At 41.0% G+C, this 23,331-nt stretch overlaps 1 protein-coding gene across 2 annotated transcripts in view; it reads left to right on the forward strand.

Moving 5' to 3' along the window:
* Egflam (EGF like, fibronectin type III and laminin G domains) overlaps positions 1–23,331 on the forward strand; it is a 182,754-nt gene that overhangs the window by 52,593 nt on the left and 106,830 nt on the right. For both annotated transcript variants that reach the window (XM_034523297.2, XM_034523299.2), the window contains exon 2: positions 21,474–21,583. In XM_034523297.2, the coding sequence (XP_034379188.1) occupies positions 21,474–21,583 (110 nt within the window). The remainder of the gene's footprint in view (positions 1–21,473; positions 21,584–23,331) is intronic.

Raw genomic sequence — 23,331 nt, forward strand, 5'->3', positions numbered from 1 at the left:
CCCTGGTTTATGACTTTACAGATGTTTATTTCTCAAATTTTTTAATCCATCTGGAGTTAAAGTTATGCCAGTATATAGTATGAGTTAAGGCTGGAGATTGATTTTTTTCTTCTAATTTGCTAACCAACTGTCCTAATGCTATCCATGGAATAATTCTTCCATTCCTCATTGATCCAAGATGCCTTTCTTATCATAAATTACATTTTTATATGTTCTAGGGCCATCCGTCCTGTTCTATCGATCTCCCTGTCCGTTTCTATGCCAATTCCATGGGGTTTTAATTATAGTTGAAGGGTCTTTTAAGTCCTCTATTTCAAGAATGCGCAGCAGAGATAGCACATTTGTGAGAACATAAAGGTAAGGCCAATGGGTACTTAGAAAGGCCCAAGGATTTTGTTCTTGCTTACGTCGGAGACTGAGAAGGCCACAGGATGATTGCTGTTTATTGAAAAGAGATACTTAGAGGTGTAGATGTGCCTTTGAAAGGGCTTCCAAACATTGCATCACTTGTACAGGACCTAAATGGATCTCACTATTGTTTCCTTCTCTGTACCAGATTTTCCAGTGTTTTGTGATCTTCAGACACTGGTAGACCATTGCTATTAATATATAATGGTGACCAACCAAAGTGAGATGAATTGTGTGACTATAACATTGTTCAAAGAGAGACAAAATATAGTAACTTTTGTTACTCCTTGGAAGCAGCTTGAATAGTGAGTCCGTGGGTTCACTTTCTTCCAAATATTAGTCCAGGCTCCATGACGGGGATCAGACCATGTAGGAGGAGAGCTGTAACCAACCCTCAATGACTTGCAAAATACTACAAATCCTTCTTGTTGTAAACTTGGGACTCATTTATTACAGCAGCACCAATTAGCCTATCCTGACCTGTAACAGAGAGTGAGTCAAAACACTTAGTAGTAGTTGCTACATCATGAATTCAATTAGGTGCTTAAATTAAATTAGAAAATTAAAATAGGTACCTGCTAGGATACCAGTGAGGTGTACATAGAATGATTTAACCTTGTGGTCTACTCAAGTGCATCTCTTTAAAGTGCCCCGGGCAAATCTCACATCTTACTGACTACGTATCTATTTTCTAACTCAGGAGTTATCATCCTTGTGATTCCAAGCTTGATGGTTCCTCTCATCTCTAACACCATGACAGGCTTTGCTTGTGTCAGAAAATAGAAAGATGCCCGTATCTCACCATTTCAGTTTGCTGATTTTTTTTTTTTTTTATTGAGAAGTTAAGTCTGAGTGAACACCCCAATATTCTGCAAACTTCTGCCCATCACAAGTGATAACATTATCCAACAGATGTATATTATTATTATGTTCATTCACTTAGTCTTTAAAAAGTTACTGTGCGATATAGTCCCATTACACTTTCTTAGCTAATTGTCAGAAGAGGTTTTTTTGCCCTTGGTGCGAAAACATGACACTGACAACATGAACCTGGGTATGTTAGAAGATGGTGCTGTCTTCAACTAGAGAGAAGACAATGGAGCCTGTGTCTGAGAGGTTGGTTTCTGGGTACAACCAGCCTCAACCTCTATGTGCCACCTGTATGTGGAGGATGGGGAGTGTCAATCAGACAGCAAGATGCTGTATCTCCACACCCTCACTTTCCCTGTATATAAAGTAGGATCTCTATGAAGACTGACAGAGAAAGCACATGCAAATTACCTAAGCACAGAATCTGGTCCTCCAAGTGGATGCTGACTTTTACTGCTAGGACCCTGTAGTTTTTCTTGTTCTCTGGGTGAGTAACTGCTTGAACTCTGATTTCAGACTGAAAACATCAAACTTTCTCTAGGATTTCTGACCGCTTTGTACCTCTTTCCTGTCAGAGGTTATGTAATTCACTGGTCCCTGTATCTATCTAGTCTCCATCCTTGTCAGACACACCACTGAACAAAACAAAAACAAGCAAACCAGAAACAAACCAATTCCCCTACCATTGTCCTGTCCCCCCCAAAGGAAGGCCCAGTACCTCATTTTCTGGAGCAGGAGCAAAGTTTATCTTACCTTGCAGATTCAGAGGGATAAGGCTTCATTATGACAGTGAAGAACGACAGTGAATGAATGTCAGGCATGATGGCGGGACCAGAAAGCTGAGGGATCACAGCTTCAGTTACAAATATGAAGCAAACCAAGAGCAATTTCGAAATAGGAGAAGGGTGTTAATTCTCAAACTCCACCCCTAATGGTGTAACTCCTATACCTGAGCCTGTGGGCGGGGCCAGGGCGGGGACATTTGTCCGTCCAAACCAACAGACTACTCATTGTCTTCATTACTTGAGAACAATCTTGACTTCCCCATTCCCTTCGTTCCTCACACCTCAAGGAGGACAGCGGCTGCCTTAGAACCGCTAACAGATTGGCGAACGGACAGATCTAACCCTCTGCAAACGATAGTTGACAAAGTCGTATCTAAGTGCTCAATACACTGTTGAGTATCAGCACATGAAGTCCGTGAAGCTCCCCAGGTTGAACGGCTCGGGATGGAGTAGGCGACAGGAGGCATGGGGGCCTCTTACCATGCAGAATCTCTGGCCTAGGAGTTTGTGTTTTCTAGGAAGAAAGATCTATTGTCTAGTCTCCCAAAAGTGTCTTCTGGGCTTGCTTGAGTACACTCTTTATAAAATGTCAAGGTGACAGTGACAGAGGCGGTTGCCAGGAGATCATATTTGACAAGTTCATGTGTCAGACCTGTGTACTTAGCAGGAGTTTTTAAAGTTCCCAGCTTTGGGGAAAAAAGGGAGGTGACTACTTTACATTCCATTTTCAAATGCCTGTTATTCTCTGAAAGACAATGAGTTCTAAGCAACGCTATGTGATTTACTAATGTTTGAGGTCTGTGTTCTCTGAAAACAGTGGCTTCCTGGGAGGGAGCTACAAGAAGGAGCTGAGCAAGGCGTTCCTTGCTGTTTTAGGTAAACCACAAAGGTTGGATTTGGGGCTGAGTATGGTGGTACACACCTTTAATCCCAGAACTCAGCATTGGCAGGTGGATTTCTGTGAGCTTGGGGCCAGCCTTTTTTATACAGCGCTTTCCAGGTGAGCCAAGGCTAGCCACATAGTGAGACCCTGTCTCAAAATACCAACAAAACAAACAACCTCCCCCCCCCGCCCCCTACAAAATGGATTTTGGTTCCAGCAAGGAGATAGATGCTTTCTGGGTTAAGAGTGGACTGCCCAGCTTTCTTCCAGTGCTGCATACGTGGCCAGGAACCAGGGTTGGGTGTAGGAAAAAAGAAGGAGGAGGAGGGGAATTGGTTCTAAATACAAAAAGAAGGGAAGTTTCTCTTGCCAAAGAATTGGTGTGGCAGTCTGCTGCTGTAAGTGGCACTTGGAGAAAGGATTTGTAAGAACACATCTTGCGTTCTTACCCATATTTTTTAAGAACTAATTTTTTGAGATCATGTATACAGTGTGTCTTCACCAGCTTCTCCCAGGACTAACCATCACTTCTTCATGACCTTCTTCTTTAGTTATTTTAAATATTTGAGCACACTGAGTCTAATTAGTGCTGTCACATGTGCTTGCCTGTGGAATCATTCACTGGGTCACGAGAAACCCACCAGTGGGCATATGCCCAAGGAAAAGTAACTCCCCACACCCCTGGCTGTCAATAGCTAATAGCTCTTCAGCTGGGGCGGTGCCTCAGGCACCCCACCTACCCTCCAAGCAGGACGGCTTTGTGATTTTGATTTCCCAGCTTGGACAGTCTGTTCCTGGTAGCCAGACTTGTGTGGTGAGAAGGCTTCTTTCTGCCTGGCAACAGGGGTTCCCCTGCTGGGGTTGTGAGGACAGAAAAGAATGGCATTTTTTCTTTTTCTTTACTCATTTTTTTTTCGAGTGATTTCTGATTTATACACGTGTACGTTTCAGATAAATTTCAGACTTGTACGGTAGTGTTTCCGTGGTGCCTTCATTCAGTATCTTCTGATGTAAATGTCTTACATTGCCATGGTGATCATTTATCAGCTCTAAGAAATTAACGTCAACGAAGTACTATTAACTACAGTAAGTTATTATTCAGATTCTACTCACTTTTCCCAGTACCTTTTTTTTCTACCCCAGGATCCAATCCCAGACCCTGCTGTGCTTTTTGATGTCGTGGTTCTTTAATGCTCCCTAGTCAGTGGCAGATGCTAGGCAAGCTTTTGTCTTCCAGGACATTGATGCTTTTAAATGGGTTACTCTTTTCATGGCGACAATTAATTTAGGTTTGTCAGAAACGCATACTCTTATCTCCTCTCTTCTTACCATATCTGACACAAGGCTCAGCCTGGCTCATCCCTGATGAGGGCTTTACTTCCACTGTGGAATGAGCACTTGACTGCCTAAGTTTATATGTTGACACAGAATTCCCAAGCGATAGCGTTCAAAGGTAGGACATTTGGAAGAAGATCAGGCCATGAGGGTAGAGCGCTCACACTTGGCATTGGTAGTCCCAGTAGGGGATGGAAAATAGTCTTCTTTCTACTATGTAAGGATCCAGCAAGAAGATGCATGTATGAACCAGAAAACAACCTTTAGCAGACACCATTCCTGCCGTGATTTAACCATGGACTTCCCAGTGTATAATCATGAGAAAACACATTACTGTTGTTTCTAACTTACCTACTTTATGGTATTTTGTTATGATTGTTTTCATGAGCTATGACAGTCTCCCATTTTTAAAGGTAAAACTATCAGAAAATTCATGGACACGAAAAACCATGACATCAGTTTGTAAACATTTCTGGTGAGATACGTTGGGGCTATGCAAACAAACTGTTTCTCTTGGCTTCTTCAGGAAGCCTTCACCTTAGACTGGCCTGCAGTAGTGACCTCTGGCATTCTAGTGGCATTATTCTGCCTGCAGTGACCCTGCCTATGGGCACAATAGCCCCAAAGATACTTCATCTGCAAGTCAGAGAAGGCAACTTTCATTAGATATAGGCCACCTTCTCTGAGGCCATCAGAAGATGAAGGCTGGTATCAGGTCATGGACATAACCTTTAGTGCTTCCAAGGGATTTTTCCATGCCTGTAGCTCTGGGGACATAGGATGGTACATGTCACTTGGCTTTTCCCTGTGCTTCTCAATGCCTTCTTAAGAAAGGCAGGCCTTGTTAAGAGTTCAAGTCCCAGAACTGAAATGGTAGAGAGGAAAAATCAACTCTTACAAACTGCATACACACACACACACACACAGAGAGAGAGAGAGAGAGAGAGAGAGAGAGAGAGAGAGAGAGAGAGAGAGAGAGAGAGACAGTGACAGAGACAGAGACAGAAAGACAGAAAGACAGAGACAGAGAGTGAGGGGGGAAGGAAGGAGAGGGAGAAAGGGAGAGAAAGAGGGAGAGAGGGGAATGTACTAATGAAACTGAATTCTTTATACTGAGAAGGATGTGAACCATAGTCCAAACTCAATGCGTTGCTAGCATAGAACAAAAGGCCTTTAGGCTCAACTGTGATAGCATTTCCTGGGGTAGAAAGAGGCTCCATGTTTGTCTGCAGTAGGGTATGATACTATAGCAGCTAGAAGAGCAAATTCATGTTCATAGTTAACTCAGGGATGTGAGTACAGATTGGAAAAAGCTAGTTAAGGTCCCAGATGCAGTTGCAAAGGGAACAAGAGTTTACTCCATTGCTTACTTAGCCTATCATGTCTATTTGGTGCCAGATATTGTAAGCCATGCAGAATTAAGGGACATTAAAGGGGGTCACAAGTATTGCTGGCCTCATGGAACTTACATTCTATGAGTGTTGGGAGTGGCAGAGAGAGCCCATCTGGAACAGAAAAGAGAGGAGCCCTTGACAGTGCACCATAATGTCCTGGCTATGTGTTACATAGGAGAAGGGAGGGCTATAATGTGCTGTGATGTCCTGGCTATGTGGTCCATGGGAGGAGGGAGCGCTATACAGGAGAAGATGATGGCTCTAGACTTCTAGCCTGGGGTATTGGGGATTTGGTGTGAGCCACTGAGGAAAAAAAATATCTCAAATTTTTAATTAAGTTTAGAATTCTGTGTTGGGACACATTCCTAATTACTCTGGGGGTGTGCTTGGCCCACTGGCCCTAGGTTGAACTTGCCTGCTCCATTCTTGCCAGATGCCATTAGGAAGTGAGCTTAGGATGTCAGGGAAGGACAGGAATGTTATTTATAGGCATTTATGTATGCCTGTGTAATGTGCGTGTACTTTTATGTATGTATGTGCTTGTGTGCACATGTGCATGCATCTCTGTGTGTGTGTGTGTGTGTGTGCGCGCGCGCGCGCGCGCGTGCGTGCGCCCATGTGTATGATGATACTAGTTGTGGTGGAGTTGTGCAACCTTCTTGTTTGCTTTCTTAGACAAGTGAGAAGCTCCACCCCCTTTCCCGTTTGGAGGGATGTACTCATGCACACTAACCCATGGATGCCTCAACCCATATCCTAACCCTGCCAACTGACACTCCAGAATGGTGGCCTGCATTCTGCAGACTATAATAAAAAAGGGGGGTGGGGGCTGACTGTGACAGGAATAGACTGCCTCACAGAGGCCCACAGGGTTTTGGAAGACAAGACCTATTTCGATCCGGTGCCTGGGCATTTCCTAAACCCTGACTTGAGTAAAACAACCATTCTTCTGTGCTTTCAAACCATGCGTTTGCTGCTGCCTTGCAGGCATTGACTTGGAAGCATCTTCTGTAGGGAGATTCAGTCACATCCTTACAATGCTACTTTGGTAACATTGTAACAATAATAGAGCATGCTTCAAAAGACACAAATGTGGAGTCCGTTTCCTTATTGGGGCTTGCTGACTATTTTTAGTTAGTCAGGCACTTTTCACTGCACCTTGATCATCACGTGGTTCACTCCGATGAAAATCAAATCACTGGAGAGCCGGTTATGTATTTCTGTCACAGACCATATTTTGGTTTGCATTTTGAAGTGTTTTTATGAATTGGTTTGCAAAACTAATTGAATCAGAGATGGATTTTGCTCAGTAAGTTGAAGTGCTTTATGAAGTAAAATTACCATAAGAAATTGATCTAATTATTTGTCAATTTCTAATGCAAAAAAAAAAAAAAAAAAAAAATCTAATACGGAAAAAAAAAAAAAAAAAAAAAAAAAAAAAAAACCCTCCCAGAGAAGGAATCTCAGAAATTCCTTGAGGCAAAGGAAAGGCTTTTATTTAGTTATCTCTTTGGAGATACAGCTCTTAGCTTATAAGAACACAGCTTCAGGGTATGTTTTATTGGTAGCTCTAGTTTATACTAGTTTTAAAGGACAAGGTTTCTCCATATTACTTTTCTATAGGAAACATCACTTACAATCATCATCATTGAGATAGAAATATTATTTTTGATTAAACACTTGAATCTTGTTTTTCCCAGATGTCAGTGACTCATCGTTGGGGAGGTTTTCAATGCTGAGGAGCCACTGGTGTGTTTCCTTACCATAATAGATGAGATCTCAGAATAATTTGGATCAGATTCTTTTTTGCTTTGTGGAGAGACAAGACCAGCTTTTGTGTGCCTTATATAAAGTCTAAACTCTGCATATATATATATATATATATATATATATATATATATATATATATAGAGAGAGAGAGAGAGAGAGAGAGAGAGAGTATTATATATGTAAACTCTGCTATTATTATATGAAGTCTGAATGTCTGAATTCAGGGATTGAAGAGATGGAAAGAGCTTCTGTTGTGACTGGTGGAGCTTTAGGGAGGGAATTACTGTGATCTGCTCATTGCTGTTAAGACCCTACCCAGATGGCTTCTTGTCTTTGAAGTTGATACAGGCATGTTTCTTCCCTTTACTTGATGGTCCACCAGGCTTTCCTCACTGGAGTTTATCTCTATCCCAGGATGACACCACGGGCTTGCCTTACCCCTTGACTTTAGCTTGTCCTTCCGTATCCCAGGAATCACAGAGTCTCTCCATAAGCAATGTATTCATGCTGCAAATACTACTTTCAAGGACACCAGTTAGTGGTCTACCCTGCCCTTTAGGACACTTCAAACAGACACTCAGAGGTGTTGTGCTCAGATGCAGACACCACTTGGAGAGTCTATAGTTCTTTCTCGTAGCAGCCATTTTTGTATCCTGTATACAAGATCTAGACTCCCAGTCTTTTGACCCAAACCACAGTATAGTCAACTCTTCTCAGAACGGGGGAAAAGCTGCCCTCACTACACACTCCATAGAGAGGAAAGATTGTAGGATGGAGACGCAAAGAGGTGGCTGGTCATTGCCAGCCCTGACTAGTTAGCTGTGATGCTCCCAGGCACAGAGTTATGGAGTTCTGAGACCTCCATAAGGAAGACTGACAGGGACATTGTGATGGTGCTCTAGAAGTTACGGTGGGTGGTGGTGGTAATTTCTAGGAACATATGTGGTACTCTGGTTGAAAAAGAAAAGAGATAAAACTGGAGGCCTACCTGGCATCTGCACTTACTTTATTGGGGCACAGAGGGATGGTCCTGAGGCACAAAGCGCTGGGCTGAGGAGGATGGTGAGCCACTGCATATACTTGGAAGGGATGGGCAGGGAGGAAGCTGTCAAAGGGGGTGGAGAAGGGAGGAAGCAACAGATTTACAAATCATCCAGACTCACACAGCCTAGGTGAAGGATGGGGATGGAAGCACATCCAGACTTCATTCCTCTCTATATCTCCTTCTGTCTCTTTGGTAAGATCATAGAACCCTAGACAACACAATCCTGTTTCTTCATGTAAAAAGAATAGAGACAATGTCCTCCTTGTCCCAGTAATGATCAACTAACTTCTGGTGATCATGGTGGATTGCACAGAGATCTTTGTTACAGGTCTCTTTGACACTTGAACAAATGCTTGCAAGCTGAGGGAAAGACCAGTATCCAGAAGGACGAAGGAATTGGAATATAGCAACCAAGAAACTCCAGAACCCAAAACACACTTGGGCAAGTGAGTGGCATTAAATTTGGAAACCAAGAAAATACGATTCCTAGACAGAAACGAGTGGCATATAGGAGCTGACTAATGTTTTGAGTACTTTACATTTTCTGAAGATTTTTAACCTCTCCTTACCACCCTGTCTAGCTCCCTTCTCAGAGCTCTTTCCTTTAAAAAAACAAACAAACAGATGTTTACCTCATTTGGTACGGGTTCATTGCCTGGGCAACCAGCAAGTTATCTGTCCCTTAATTGGTAGACAGTTTGGTTATTTCCAATAAAGATAAATTAAAGAATGAATCATGTGAAATGAGACAACAGGACTTAAATGAGGAGAAGACCCAGTACCACAGAATAGTCATTAACTCTGGAAGGGAGGCAGAAATGGGTCAGGGAGGTTTATCTATATTTGTTTTTTTTTTAAATCTAAGATCTAAAATTATAATAATTAGTAATAAGTTCAGTTTTATATGTACATCAGTGATAAAGAGAATAAATTATTTATTTATTTATTTATTTATTTATTTATTTATTTATGTGTGTGTGTGCCTGAGTGTTTGTGTATGCACCACATATATGCAGGTGGCCAGAGAGGCCAGAAGAGGGCATCAAAGTCCCTGTAACTATGGGTTATTATGAGTGTGAGAGCCGGCAGCCGAAAATCGGTCTTTTCCACAAGAGCAGCAAGTGCTCTCCACTACTGAGCAATCCTTCCAGCCTCAGAAAAAAGTATGTTACAGTCAGACACGTGGACAGGTTGCTGTCCACTGACCCACCATCCCCAGTTCAGGATTTTCATGGCAATGTGAAGCCACGCTCCTGCACAAGGGCCTTGCTGATAAACCCCTGGACACAGTGACACCTAGCTAAGCTGTCTTCTAAGCCTTTACCTCCTGTGAAACCTTGTCATGACAGCCCTCTTTTGAGATCAGGAGCCCAAGGAGAAAGATATATCTGTGAGACCTCACTCCTGATTAGAATGGCCTTAGCTAATCTAGGACATATAAGGAAAGATCATGCAAACTTCTATTTTGGCTGTAGCCTGCCACTGAATAGCAAGGAGGGGGGTTGTCCTTTGCAGCCAGCCACTCCCTGACCAAGGTTCAGTCACAGTCAGTGAGCACATCCATGTGACAGTTTTATAACCCTAACTTAAGCCTCCTTCTTGGTCGTCTTGAGTTGGTTGTGATGGTTGACATGAGACATGGACACACATTGATGTAGGTCTGTTGCCTCCTGTTGGTGAGAGCTGGTCTGCTTTATTAATTGCAAACTACATTTAGCCTTATCATTGAATAAAGGAAAGCAGACTACAGGCACACAACAGCCCTAAGTGGCTGGTGCAAACTTAGCACCTACCTTGCAGAGTTCCCTTGTAACAACCATGCTCTCAGTTTGACTCCTAACCCCACAGTTCTGGCCTTCGGATGCAAAAAATACTTTTTGAAAGGATCTTAAAATGTGAGAAACCAATATGATAACATTGTGTGAAGCTTGTCAAGTAGAAGAAAATAGGAAAGCAAATAGTCCTTGATCTCAGCCGCTTATAAATGTCACAATTAACCTTTTTCTTTTGTCATTCAGTTATTTTTTTTTTTCAAATAAATCCACCGTAGGACTACAACCATAGTACTATGGGAATCTGAGTAAATTTCTCAAAACTTATACTATATTATAATACTGTTACAGGCATGAACAAGGTATGACCCCCACCTTATTCTCTACTTATGCTTTAGATGGAAATAAATTCAGGTTTATAGAAGAGTTGCAAAGGTAGTGAAGAGAATACCTTCATGCCTTGACTCAGTTTCCCCTCCTGTTAACCCTTCCATGCCTGTGGGAGAGGCATACATTTGCCAAGTCTCATTTAAGTGGAAGTATAATTCTATCAAGGAAGCTACAGACATGAACTGGATTTGGTAGTTTCTCCACAAACGTTCTTTTCTATTTGAGAATCCAGTCCAAGGTGGCACATGCACTTGACGAAATCCCATGTGAGTGTTTGTACACAGTCTGTCTGGGTGATGTAGTATAATCAGCCTGGCTACTGTGCTGTTTCTGCATGGTTAGATTGTTATGGTGTCTCTGTGCCCTCAAAGAGGCTCTGGGAAGCATCCTGCTGATGCAGGCCTCTCTTTGTTTAAGATTCTTCCCTCAGACAGGCTCATCACACTTCTGGGAGACAAAAGACAGGACAGAGTCATGGCTGTAGACACCATTGATATTACCAAATGGTCTTCCCAACATGCCCACATACTCGACTACACTGCCACGCCTGACTACTGGAAGGTGGTATATTCACATATCCTTCTCAGCATTCGTGACCCTCACTTCAGCATTTCAGCTTCATTTAATAGGCAAAACCCAACGTTTCAGTTCTTAAAAATTGTCTCTTTCATAACTCACAAATTTGAATATTTCCCTGTGAGTTTTTACTGGCTATACTTCTTGTGTAAGTTCTCTCCTCATATCTTATTTATTAAGGTTTCAGTATGTTTTTTATCAATATTTATGAGTTTCATAATAAAGATATCCCATGGCCTGCCATTTAGCAGTGATTACTTACCCCTCAATCTGCCGGTTTGAAGTTTCCTTTTGTAATTTTTGAAATGCGTCATGAAAGTTTCATGATTCAGAATCAACTAGTTTTCTTTTGATTTATTTTTTTAACCTCTTTTAAGCCTGGAGAGTTTCCTCTACAAAATAAATAAATAGATAAATAAACCTGATTTTGAGATCCATGTCTTTTTCTAGAACTTGGTTTCCCAGGTGTCACAGGCTCATCTGGAATAGTTTTGGTATTTGGTCCAGATGTCTGACATGGCTGCCTTTCATGCACAATCCTACCTCCATAGACAGCAGCAAAAGGCCGTGAATATGTTTCCAGATGGCTGGGAGACATACATTCCTTTTTCTCTGTGACCCCAGGCAGAATCCTTGTATCCATCCTGATCCCTTCCTCCCGCCCACTCCCATGTACATTCAGTTCTTGATCCCAGATGTGTGTGTGTGTGTGTGTGTGTGTGAGAGAGAGAGAGAGAGAGAGAAAGAGAGAGAGAGAGAGAGAGAGAGAGAGAGAGAGAGAGAGAGAGAAATATAGAGAGAGAAAGAGAGAGAGACATAGAGAGACAGAGAGACAGAGAGACAGAGAGATACCCTTCCCTCCACTGCAGGAAAAGTTAGTGTCGCTTGTTCTGTCTAGGATACTTTCTTCATACCCATTTTGTCTGCCTCATTGTTACAATCAGGCAGAACTTGGGAGGTCTTTACTAGGTACAACAAAATCACTACATACTCTGCAACAGTAATGGTCCTCAGACCCAACTGCAAAGTTCTGTTAACTTGTTTGTGGGCCCACATCTTTCCATTCTTACTGAGACCTCACTGGCTGACCCAGTCTCCTGTACATATAGGAAGCTGAATTTATATTTGTTAGATCTGTTGAGAGAAAAAAGAAATGAATGAGAAGGACAATGAAATATGAGTCATACCAGTGCCCAGCAAGGTTGGATGTAAATTCTGTCCAGAGAGTACAACAGTAAAAAAGACAGATTGCTAGAATTCATATTTTTATGATACCAAGTTGAGTGCTGTAGGTTGACATTTTCCCTATCTATTTCACTGTCCGTATAGGAGCCATTAATGTAATGCAAAGGCTTAGAAACACACACACACACACACACACACACACACACACACACACACACACACTCATTCACTCACTGGATATGAACTAGGTTTTACCATTCAAAGATACCCTTGGGAGACATAGAAAGCAAGACAGGGGCAGCAGCTACTTCCCTGCTGCCATTTTTGCAGCCAGGTCAGGTCATCAGAATATGAGAACTCATTATTCTAGCATCCATCACTCGATTGGGTATCTGGAAGTGGCTGTGGGACCAGTATTAACAGTGGAGAGTAACGACTTCTTGGTTCTGAATCTCTGATGTAATGTATAACCACTGCCCCATTCTTTCCCTCTTTCTTTTTTAATTCTCTATTTATCATTCATCTATCATTCATCTATCATCTATTTATCTATCATCTGTCTGTCTGTCTGTCTATCTATCATCTCCATCATTATCTACCTATTATAACAGTTGATGGAAACTACTAACCTCCATTTCTCTGACCTTCTACCAACTTCTAGAACTATCTTTCTTCTTAAAGATTCGAGGGTGTTTTCTAATTTATGGACTGAACCATTACAAACATACAAGTGATATGATGACCAACTCCCTTCTTCCTGAACTACACATCCTGTTTCCATCAATTTTAACTTTTCCCAGTGCATAGGGAGGATGCTACTTCTATGACTCTAGATACAGCCATGCCATTGGATATCTTAATGTTTCCTGAAGGACTGATAAGCTGTTTCTACCCTTTGCCCTCATTTGCCACCATTGAGGCGGTCTAGGAATAGACCTTTAAACCAGCAGTGAATGTGGTCAGTAGTGGCAATTATACAGTCAGACCCATGAATAAAATTATAGTAAGAAAATATAATTGAATTAATAGCTAAGATCTTTAACCTATCAAAAGCTATTATAAAACAATGAGGACAAAAACTCAACTGAAAAAATTTAAAAGACATAAATGTCCAGCAAAAGTATAAAATAATTATTTTTAAGTAATATATAATATTTAATTTTTAAAATTAATATAAAAGAAAAAATATTTAATTTTAAAATGTAATTTTACAAAGTTGTTTGCTTGTTTTGTTTTGAGACACGATCTCTGTATACAGTTCTAGCTGCCCTAGAACTCATTCTGTTGACCTGTCTTTCTTTGAACTCGCAGATTTGCCTGCCTTAGTCTCTCCCAAGCACTGGGACTAAAGTTGTGCACCATCACACCCAACACAAAGGGGTTTTGAGTGGTTTTAGAGTTTGGGCTGTCACTCAGCAGCCTAGTGCTTCCCTTTGCATTCAAGGTCCCAGGTTCGAACTACCTCAACATCACAAAGGACACCTTCAATTATTCATAGAAGTGTAAGATTCACAGCAAAATTGAGAGTGAGGTACAAAGATTGTTTATACACCCTTACCTCATGCTCAGGCCCTCCTATTATAAACAACCCCCACCGAAGACGTACATGTGTTCCAACCGCTCTGCCTCCAATCAACTACCAGCTGAAGTTGACAGTTCACATTAGGGCTCATTATTTCAGTTGAATGTGACACAAGTATGGCTAGCTATATAATGACATATATATGCATCATTATAGTACCATAGAGCAATGGTTAATCCTACCACCTTGATTGAATTGAGACAGATTATTGGAAGGTTCATAAGGCACACTTATGGACATGCCTCTGACAGTATTTCTAGAACAGATTAACCAAGGAGAGAAAGCCCTCCTTGACTGTGGCTGACCATCCCAAAGGCTGAAGGTCCAGGTGGATAAAGGGGGGAGGGAAACGTAAAGCTTGCTAGCATAAGCATTCTCTCTCTCTCTCTGCTTCCTGTCCTCCATGCAATGAGCTGTTCTGATCCCACCCTCTACACCTTGGTGGTCTGGAGTCTCTGAAACCATGGACCAGAATCCTTCCTTCTATTGAATCGTGTCTCTTGAGTGCTTGTCACATATGGAATAGTTTCACTTGTGAAAATTCATCTATTCATCCTTATCTCTCCCCAGATTCCTGGCAATCACTTACACTTCTGCTGTCTGCAGAATGCCAACGATCTGGAATCCCTCAGTCTGTACCCTGTTCCAGACTGACTTCTCTCCCTTAGTAGTACGCATTTGAATTTCTTCCATGTCTCTTTGTCGTAGAATATCCCATCTATTTTTGGTACCAAATAACATCCCGTTGTCTGAATGTACGACAGTTTATTTATCCATTCAGCCTTTGAATGACATCTTGGTTATGTGTAAGATTGGACAATCATGAATAAAGCTGCCGTCGATGTATTGTGCACAGAGTTTTGTGAGAACAGAAAGTTTTAGCTTCTTTAAATAACAAGAGGTTCACAACGCTGGATCATATGGTAAGGTCATTTTTCTAAGAAACCGCCAAAAGCTGTCTTCCAAAGTGATTGTGGCATTTTGAATTTCCATCAGCATGAATGAGAGATTGTTTTTAAAACTGGGGACTGAACTGGCTTCACAACAGATGCTAATCCTGGTCATAAGGCCCTACCCTCTAATCGCCCCCTAAAGGCCATGCATTGTGCTAAGATTCAGCAGACAAATTTTGAGGACTATATGCCCAACACTCCTCTTACTTTTTATTCTGAGACTAAGTTTCACTAGGTTGACCAGATTGCCTTAAAACTTCCTCTGCAGTCCTAACTCTGATCTTCTAGCCTTAGTTACAGAGTAGCCAGGGTTCCTGGTTTATGTTACCAATCCGGACTGAGCAGGAGTTCTTTTTTTTAATTTATTTTTTTATATTTTATTTACATTTCAGATGCCATCCCCTTTCCCCATTTCCCCTCCCTAGAAAACCCCTATCCCATGCCCACTTTTCCTTTTTGCTTTTATACATTTTTAAAAAAAATGTTAATCAAAGGCTTTATAAGTTTGGTAATGCTCAATCAGAAGTGTAACCCAATACCCAACCTAGATATATAAACTATCTTTGACTGGTGGAGACACGTGAACATCTGCCTCCATGCCCCCCTCTTTCTCTCTCTTTCTCTCTCTCATCACCTAGCTTCGCCCTTCCTGTTAAAATAAAATTTTTCTCTCAAAATACAATTAGAGCATAGTTATTCCTAATTGTACCAGGGAGGTACAAGATAGTCCTAATACCCAGTCCATCATTTTGTTGACTAACCAGAACCTCTGTCATCTGCCCTAACCAAAGCACTTAGTTTTGAACCTGGCTTTTTTTCTTGGCTTTAGAATGAATGTCAGCTGAAAATCATCCACTCAGATCTTTTCTCTCAAAGTAAATAGCCAGGATTGGCTATGAGACTATAGGTCTTCAACCCTGTCAGAAATCCAGAATGACTGAGTTAACTGAAATTATGGGAAGCACAAAGCATAGCTTCTAAAACATAGCCAATTTATAGAGACCGCTGAACACCTAAAAAGCCCCTATACTACAGAACATTGGAGCATCAAATCTTCAGCCTTCTGGCCCAGAATCATCTGACAGACCTTAGTGCTGCAGAATTATTAAGGGCTGATTACTCTGTCTAGGCAGATATAATCAGTTGACTATTCTGCAAGTGTGTCCTTTTCTGGACAGTAATTTGTCTGTAGATGGAAAGAGGCAATTCTTGCCTAGTGGCTGTCACTGCACAACTGGAGTAACTCCAAGGGTGCTCAATTTCTTCTTAGAATCCAGGAAACTGTCAAGAGCAGACAGGTCTCTAATCTAAATGAACATTAATATAGAAATATTTGTAACGTCAATTCTGTGGACTTCTGACGTTTTGAAAACCAACTATCCATGTAAGGTAACTTGGACTGTTGTCTGTTAACTCCTCTCAGCTATTTCTAAGTAAAATATGGAAAACACCCTAACAATAAACTCAAAGCCATGAATTTGCTATAGTCCCTTAACTCATAAGCTAACCATCCCAAATCAGTTAAAAAAGTTAAAGAAGGACTGGGTCTAAGCCTTGTATTCCTAAATGTGTTATACAGGCACAATGCCCATAAGAGTATTCATATTCATCTCACTTTTACATCAATAAGAAGCTCGTACCAATGAAAACCTTAAATTTGAAATCAAAGTAATTTTGTACCATTTAAGAAATTATAACTTCATCTTGATATTAATTATACAGATTTCTACCAATAGGTTATGGCTATGCAATAAGTCCTAAATAATCCTCCCTGTTCCAACAAAACCACTACTTTCCCCTAGAAAGACAGACCAATATTAACCACCTTAGTCCTCAAGCCCAGGGAATAGAGGCGCTGACTCTTCTTTAACTTCTTCAAGCTGATTACAGGCATTGAGATATTAGAAGAGGGGTTGGGGGAAGAGTAAATTGATAAGCCTCTGACACTGTGTCTTCACTGCATCCAGATGGAATTCCAGGACATCAGAGGTTTGGGCAGGTCAAGCAGGAGTTCTTTTGCTTCCCATTCTTGGCAGTGTCTGGATTTGGCCATTCTCACAGGTTATACTGAAATTTCACTACTGTTTGAATGTTTGTTTCCTTCCTGATGTGATATTAGTCATCATTCATATGCTTCTTTGCTCCCTATAGATCTTTCTTCATGGATTACCTGACACATGTTACAAACTCGATTTTTTTTTTTTTTTTTAGTGTGGACATTAAGAGTTCTGTGTTTGTAATATGTTCAGTTGCTGTAACAAAATACCATAAACTGTGCCATGGCTCATAAACAGCAGAAATTCATTTTTCACACTTATGGAGCTTTAGGGGCATGGGACATATCTGCAAAATGGAGGGTACTGGGGGAAGGGCTTGATAGAGATGCCCTTATATGGTATGTAGGGTGTAGAAAGTTCAGAATCATAGCACTAAGAGATTTGGTGTCTCTAAAGGTAACCCCTAGTCCTCTTGCTCCAATCTCATATGGCAGAAGGGGAGGTGGAGGCGGGGTAGTTAAGATTTCTTCTCTTTGTTTTTAAGATTTATTGTTTTTATTTTATGTATATAAGTACACTGTCACTTTCTTCAGCTACACTAGAAAAGGGCACCAGATCCCATTATAAATGGTTGTGAGCCACCATGTGGTGCTGGAAATTGAATTCAGGACCACTGGAAGAGCAGTCAGTGTTCTTAACCTCTGAGCCATCTTTCCAGCCCAAGGTTTCTTCTCTAAAAGCACTCTACTAGTTTTCTTGTCACCCACTGTGACAAGATGCAGGACAGAACAACTTAACAGAGGGAAGTTTCTTTTGCTCACACTCTCACAAGATTTAGCACATCACATAAAGCCCGGAGGAGTTCAAGATTGTAAGACCTTATCTCTGAGGACCTGGAAGCAGAAGGCTCAGGGTGTCACTAGAAGCAGATGCATCTCTTAAAACTTCCCCCAGCAACCTATATCTTGTAGTTGGTCTCCATGTCCTAAAAGTTGTATAATCTCCAAAATTGTGCCACTAACTCAGGCCTAAGGATTCAAACTCATGAGACATAGGGGGACATTTCAAACTGAAAACATGACAGGCCTGAGTCTGTTCGTGTTCTCCATCTGATCAGCACCTAAATGCCATAGGATAGGAATTATGTTGGACAGATAAACTCCTGGGGAAACATGTTTAGCCTGTGAATGTTACTAGTAGCCCTTAATCAGATATACTGAATACAAATGGCCATTTGTAGTTTGGGCTTGTCTTTTACTCTCTTGACCATATGTCTTGCAGAGTAGAAATTCTGATGTGCTAACATTTAGACCCAGAAAGCCCACGCTGCTTATTGGGAGCATGCCCTGCATCACCATAAGCTTACAAGTTAGCTAATTTCTCATATTTAAGTTCGGTTCTCACGAGTCTTTAAAAATATTGACTCTCTTAAGTTGGTAGTTCTCAGCAAGTTTTCAGAGGTGTCAATCATTCACCTAGATATATTAGGCCTGGTCAAGATGTTCTTGATTTTTTCAGCTATATGAGAGAACGCTGCTATTGTTCAGTGAAGAGGCATTAACAATACTGCTAAACATTAACAATGTTAATAACTACCTTTCCTGACTGTAGGACTGCTCTGCTATCAGCTACCTAACTCACAACGTCAATACTATCAATAAATAATTGAGGAATTGTCTTAGGTCCAGGAATTCTGTCTAAGAAATTATTCAAATTAACCTACATTAATTAGAATGCACTTGCATTATAACCCTGAACCATACTGTCCCTTGAAATACTTGTTGATGCACATGAGAGGTCACATGTAGAAGTTCTTTTCAGCATTTTCTCAAGTGAGACTTCCTAAACAGCTTCAGTGTCCAACAAGGAGGCTGATGGTTAACGTACGAATGAGCGATGTATGGGAGTGTCATAGGCTATGTGACCTCTACCTACCTTTCTACCATCCTGCAGTCCTTTTGAATGCCCTCTATTTTGTGCGTGGGCTTGGTATAAGATCAAATCCCAGGGCTTCTTTCATTCTGTTATTTTGGGGCTTGGAAAGTAGAAAGGACTAACCCTTTCTCTGTTTCCCCATTGATGAGATAGTCACGTGGCATGAATTTGACTATCAGATGGATCTTCGTAGGTAGAGGCAGACAGATCATTGGAGATTTAAGCTCCTAAATGTAGGTATCTATGGGAAGGAGAGAGGGGTCCCTCCTGGTCTCATAGTTCTTGCTAAGTGAATCAAGCTTATATTAGTTCATCGGAAAACCTTAAGTTCTGTTACTGGAAACATTGATGAAACAGTTAATTACTTAATTACTCAGGAAAGAATCAGAACAACAAGGTGACGGGCACCTGAATATATTTTCTAAAACATTTATGTAATATCAAGTTACCAGTATTATACACAAGATTAACTGAACAATTTTCCCTGGCCTTTCTGAACCATTAATATAACTCAAGTAATAAAACCATTGAGGTCATGAGGGGGAGATGAGAGCATTGGGGAACAGCCTTAGAAGTAAGAAATTGGCCCATTTAAATAGATACGTTAGATTTCTGTACATTGCAAATACTCTAATGAATTGCAGAACTCTATTTCATAATTAAAAGAAAAGCACATCTGGGCACACTAGGAAGGAAAGAAAATCAAGACAGAGTCTTGCTATGTAGCCTTGACTGGTCTGGATCTGGCTATGTAGACCTGGCTAGCGTTGAACTCACAGACTAGCGTTGAACTCGAGCTGTCCCTCTCTTCTGAGTGCTAAACTTAAAGAAGTACACCACCACAGTCATCAAGGAAATCAAATCTTAGAAGACTCATTCACTCAAGGGATGTTTGCTCTGATCATTTTCTACTCTGTATGCTAGACAGGACAGAACTGGTTTCTCCCCTTATGGAATGTTATTTAAAATTGGGAAATATGGGAAATAAAAGTGTCTAACAATAAAAAAATGACAAATACTGCTTATTATAGAAGCAAGTATGGTATGGATGCATTTGCAGTCATCAAAAATAATTATTTTTGCTGGGCAGTGGTGGCACACGCCTTTAATCCCAGCACTTGGGAGGCAGAGGCAGGCGGGTTTCTGAGTTTGAGGCCAGCCTGATCTACAGAGTGAGTTCCAGGACAGCCAGGGCTACACAGAGAAACCCTGTCTCGAAAAACCAAAATAAAATAAATAATAATAATAATTATTATTATTATTTTAATGACAGAAAGTTAGGTAAAATAAACCATAAGATTATGAGCATGTACACATACACATATAATCACTAAATTATAAGTGAAATTATATATAACAAAAACTATATGTATAATGAACATACAGAACAGTTTTTTTAATTGTATATGACCAAAGGAAGGTCTACTAAAATGCTAGCAGGACTTGTTTCTGAATGATAAAACCGTGGGCCTGTGTGTGTTCTAAATCTTGACAACTTTCATATGCTGTTTTAGAAGTATAAAATATATTATTTATGATCTTAAAATTATTTAAGAAAAATAGATACTGTCCTAGTTTCTTTTCCCATTGTTGTGATAAAGTACCCTGCTAGAGAAAGGGTTTATTTTAGGCTATGGTTCCAGGTTATAGTCCATTAATGCAGGTAAGTCAAGGCATCAGCTAGTCATATCACATCCACAGTCAAAGAGCAGAGCGCTCTGAATGCATGCATACTAATGCTAAGTTACCTTTCTCCACGTTTTAAATTATTTATTTATTTATTTGCTTATTTCTTATTTCATATGTGTGAGAGTGTTTGCCTTCATGTTGCCATGTGCATGCCCTATCCCTCAAGGCCAGAAGGGAGTGTTGGATCTCCTGAAACTAGAGTTACAGAAAATCATGAGCTGCTATTTGGGTGCCCAAAACTGAGCCAGGTCTTCTATCAGAGCAGGAAGTGCTCCCAACTATTTAGCCATCTCTCTAGCTATGTCTTTCTCTACTCTTTCACAGTTCAGGATCCAAACTCAGGGGATGGTGCTACCCATAGAGAGTGGGTCCTCCCACTTCAATTAACATCGTTAAGATAACTACCAATAAACATGCCCACAGGCCAAACTGGTCTAGACAATTTTCCAGATACCTTTCCCAGATGATTCTAGAGTGTGTCAAGCTGATAATTAAAATTAACCATTTCAGACCGTATTTTCAAAACAGCCCATAAGAATATCTTAGCTATATACACAGACACATGCATGTACCATGCATACACAACATATATGTTACAAGTAGATTAAAAACTGCTCATCTTATTAAACCCTTTTCAAATTCTAATGGAAAAGCCATAAAGTTTGGCTTATTCCACTGTGAACTGTAAATCTCATTTTGCTGGTCTCCGATGACCACAAGTTACAGAATGGATCAAAGGCTAATTTAGTTGGGCCATTTTTTTTCTACCAGTGGCAGGTTGGAAGTCACTAGTCAAGTTCTAGTGAGGTTGTCTGAGACCAATGTGGTACAGTCAGATCTTGTTTGAATAACACTTAAGACGGGATACTTGGACATCCAACACAATCTCTTTTGTCTGATGCAGGCAAGGTGGGACCTCCTCTTGACATCAAGCTGGGAGCCTTGAACTGTACAGCCTTCAGCATCCAGTGGAAAACACCAAAGCGTTCTGGTAGCTCCATCACTGGGTACACAGTGAGTACAGGGGTATGGAGGATTCTACGGTGTGTGTGTGTGTGTGTGTGTGTGTGTGTGCACGTGTGTATGCATATATGCATGTGTGCATGCATTGTGTTTTGTGTGCGCGCGCACACACACATGTGCGTGCTTTCACTATGTATACCTCCTGTACAGATTAAGTATCCTTTATCTGATTGGGATCATTAATGTTTTGAATTGAGAATTCTTTCTTCCTTCAGATTTCAGAGTAAATAATTAGCTATCTTGGAACTAGGACCCACAGCTAAACCCAAAATATAATAACAGCTCATACGTACCTTACACATACATATAGCAGGAGACAATTTTATATACTTTTAGTGTATCTGTGTTTTCACTCACCATGTGAAGCCAGGTGTGAAATTTTACTTTTTTTGTGTTTTAGGGTCATATCAGCACTCAAAATGTTTCAGTTTTTGAAGCAGTCCACAGCTTGATTTTTGTAATATAGGTACTCACCCTGCTTTTGACCCCTTACATCAATCCTCTTGTGATAATGACTGTGTCATTCTCCTCTGGTGACCTGGTAGCACCCTTCATCCACTGGGATCTATGCAGTCTTTTTGGTATATGGCAAAGGAAAATCAAAACAGGTAGAATGCATGGTTTTTGCTACCGGCTGCATAGCATCAAACTTAGATAATAGAGAAGCAGAGAAAATCACAGGAAGTCACTGACAGGACCTGAGCTAAAGGGACACACGGAAAAGCGGGGAATGGTTAGTGACTGTCCTAGACCAGGAGAGATGAAAACTTTAGGCTGAACTATTGCAGTTCACCGAAATATTTTTCTTTGAATAGTGTTTTTAGAAATGAGTTAACTCTAGAAGTCAGGGCATTTCAGACTTCTGAAATCTCTGTGATATTGAGAGAGCTGGTCATATCAAGCTCACGATGTCATGCCCCTGGGGTTGGGCACTTCATTGGAGATGCAGAGAAAGCTGCTTGTTCCATTTGAATTCCTCCACTGCCTACTGTCTTTGTTTCACTGAAGAACAGGGGTTGTTATGCATGGTCCATGCCCTCTGGTCTTCTTAAAGTAGAAATCTATTTTGACACTGTCTTAGGGTTTCTGGTGCTGTAATTCTACATCATGACCCAAAGCAACTTGGGGAGAAAAGGGCTTATTTCATGGTGTAACTTTCAGGTCACAGTGCATCACTGAGGGAAGTCAGGGCAGGAATCAAGCAGGGCAGGGACCTGGGGATGGGATCTGAAGAAGAGGCCATAGAAGAGTGCTGCTTATGTTTTACTCCACCTGCTTTCTTCCAGTGCCCACAACCACTACCCACAGTGAACTGGGCTCCTCCACATCAATTATGACACACACACACACACACACACACACACACACACACAAAATGCACAATAGGCTTGTCCAGGGCTTAGTCTTATAGGGGCATTTTTTTTTTTTTTCAGTGACGTTGTTTTTTCAAAATGACTGCGTCTTGTGTCAAGCTGACATAAAATGAACTGGCAGTAACTCATCCACAAACATGAGAAATGAGTGTCTCAAGAAGGCTGTATTTGGGGGGTAAAGGGAGGAGCTAAGTCCAACTCTACCCTATTCTTCTTCACTGTGGGGATCTTTCCCCAAGCCTGTGCAGGCTTGTGACCCTGCTAGATACTACTCTTTAGTTACAGGGACCTACCTAGTACTTATGAGGCAAGGTGACATACCACAATAGTCACACTCTTTCTTAATGTTTTTGAACATTTGATATT

The sequence above is a fragment of the Arvicanthis niloticus genome, chromosome 19, assembly GCF_011762505.2.
Source record: "Arvicanthis niloticus isolate mArvNil1 chromosome 19, mArvNil1.pat.X, whole genome shotgun sequence".
In the NCBI taxonomy this organism is placed as follows: domain Eukaryota; kingdom Metazoa; phylum Chordata; class Mammalia; order Rodentia; family Muridae; genus Arvicanthis; species Arvicanthis niloticus.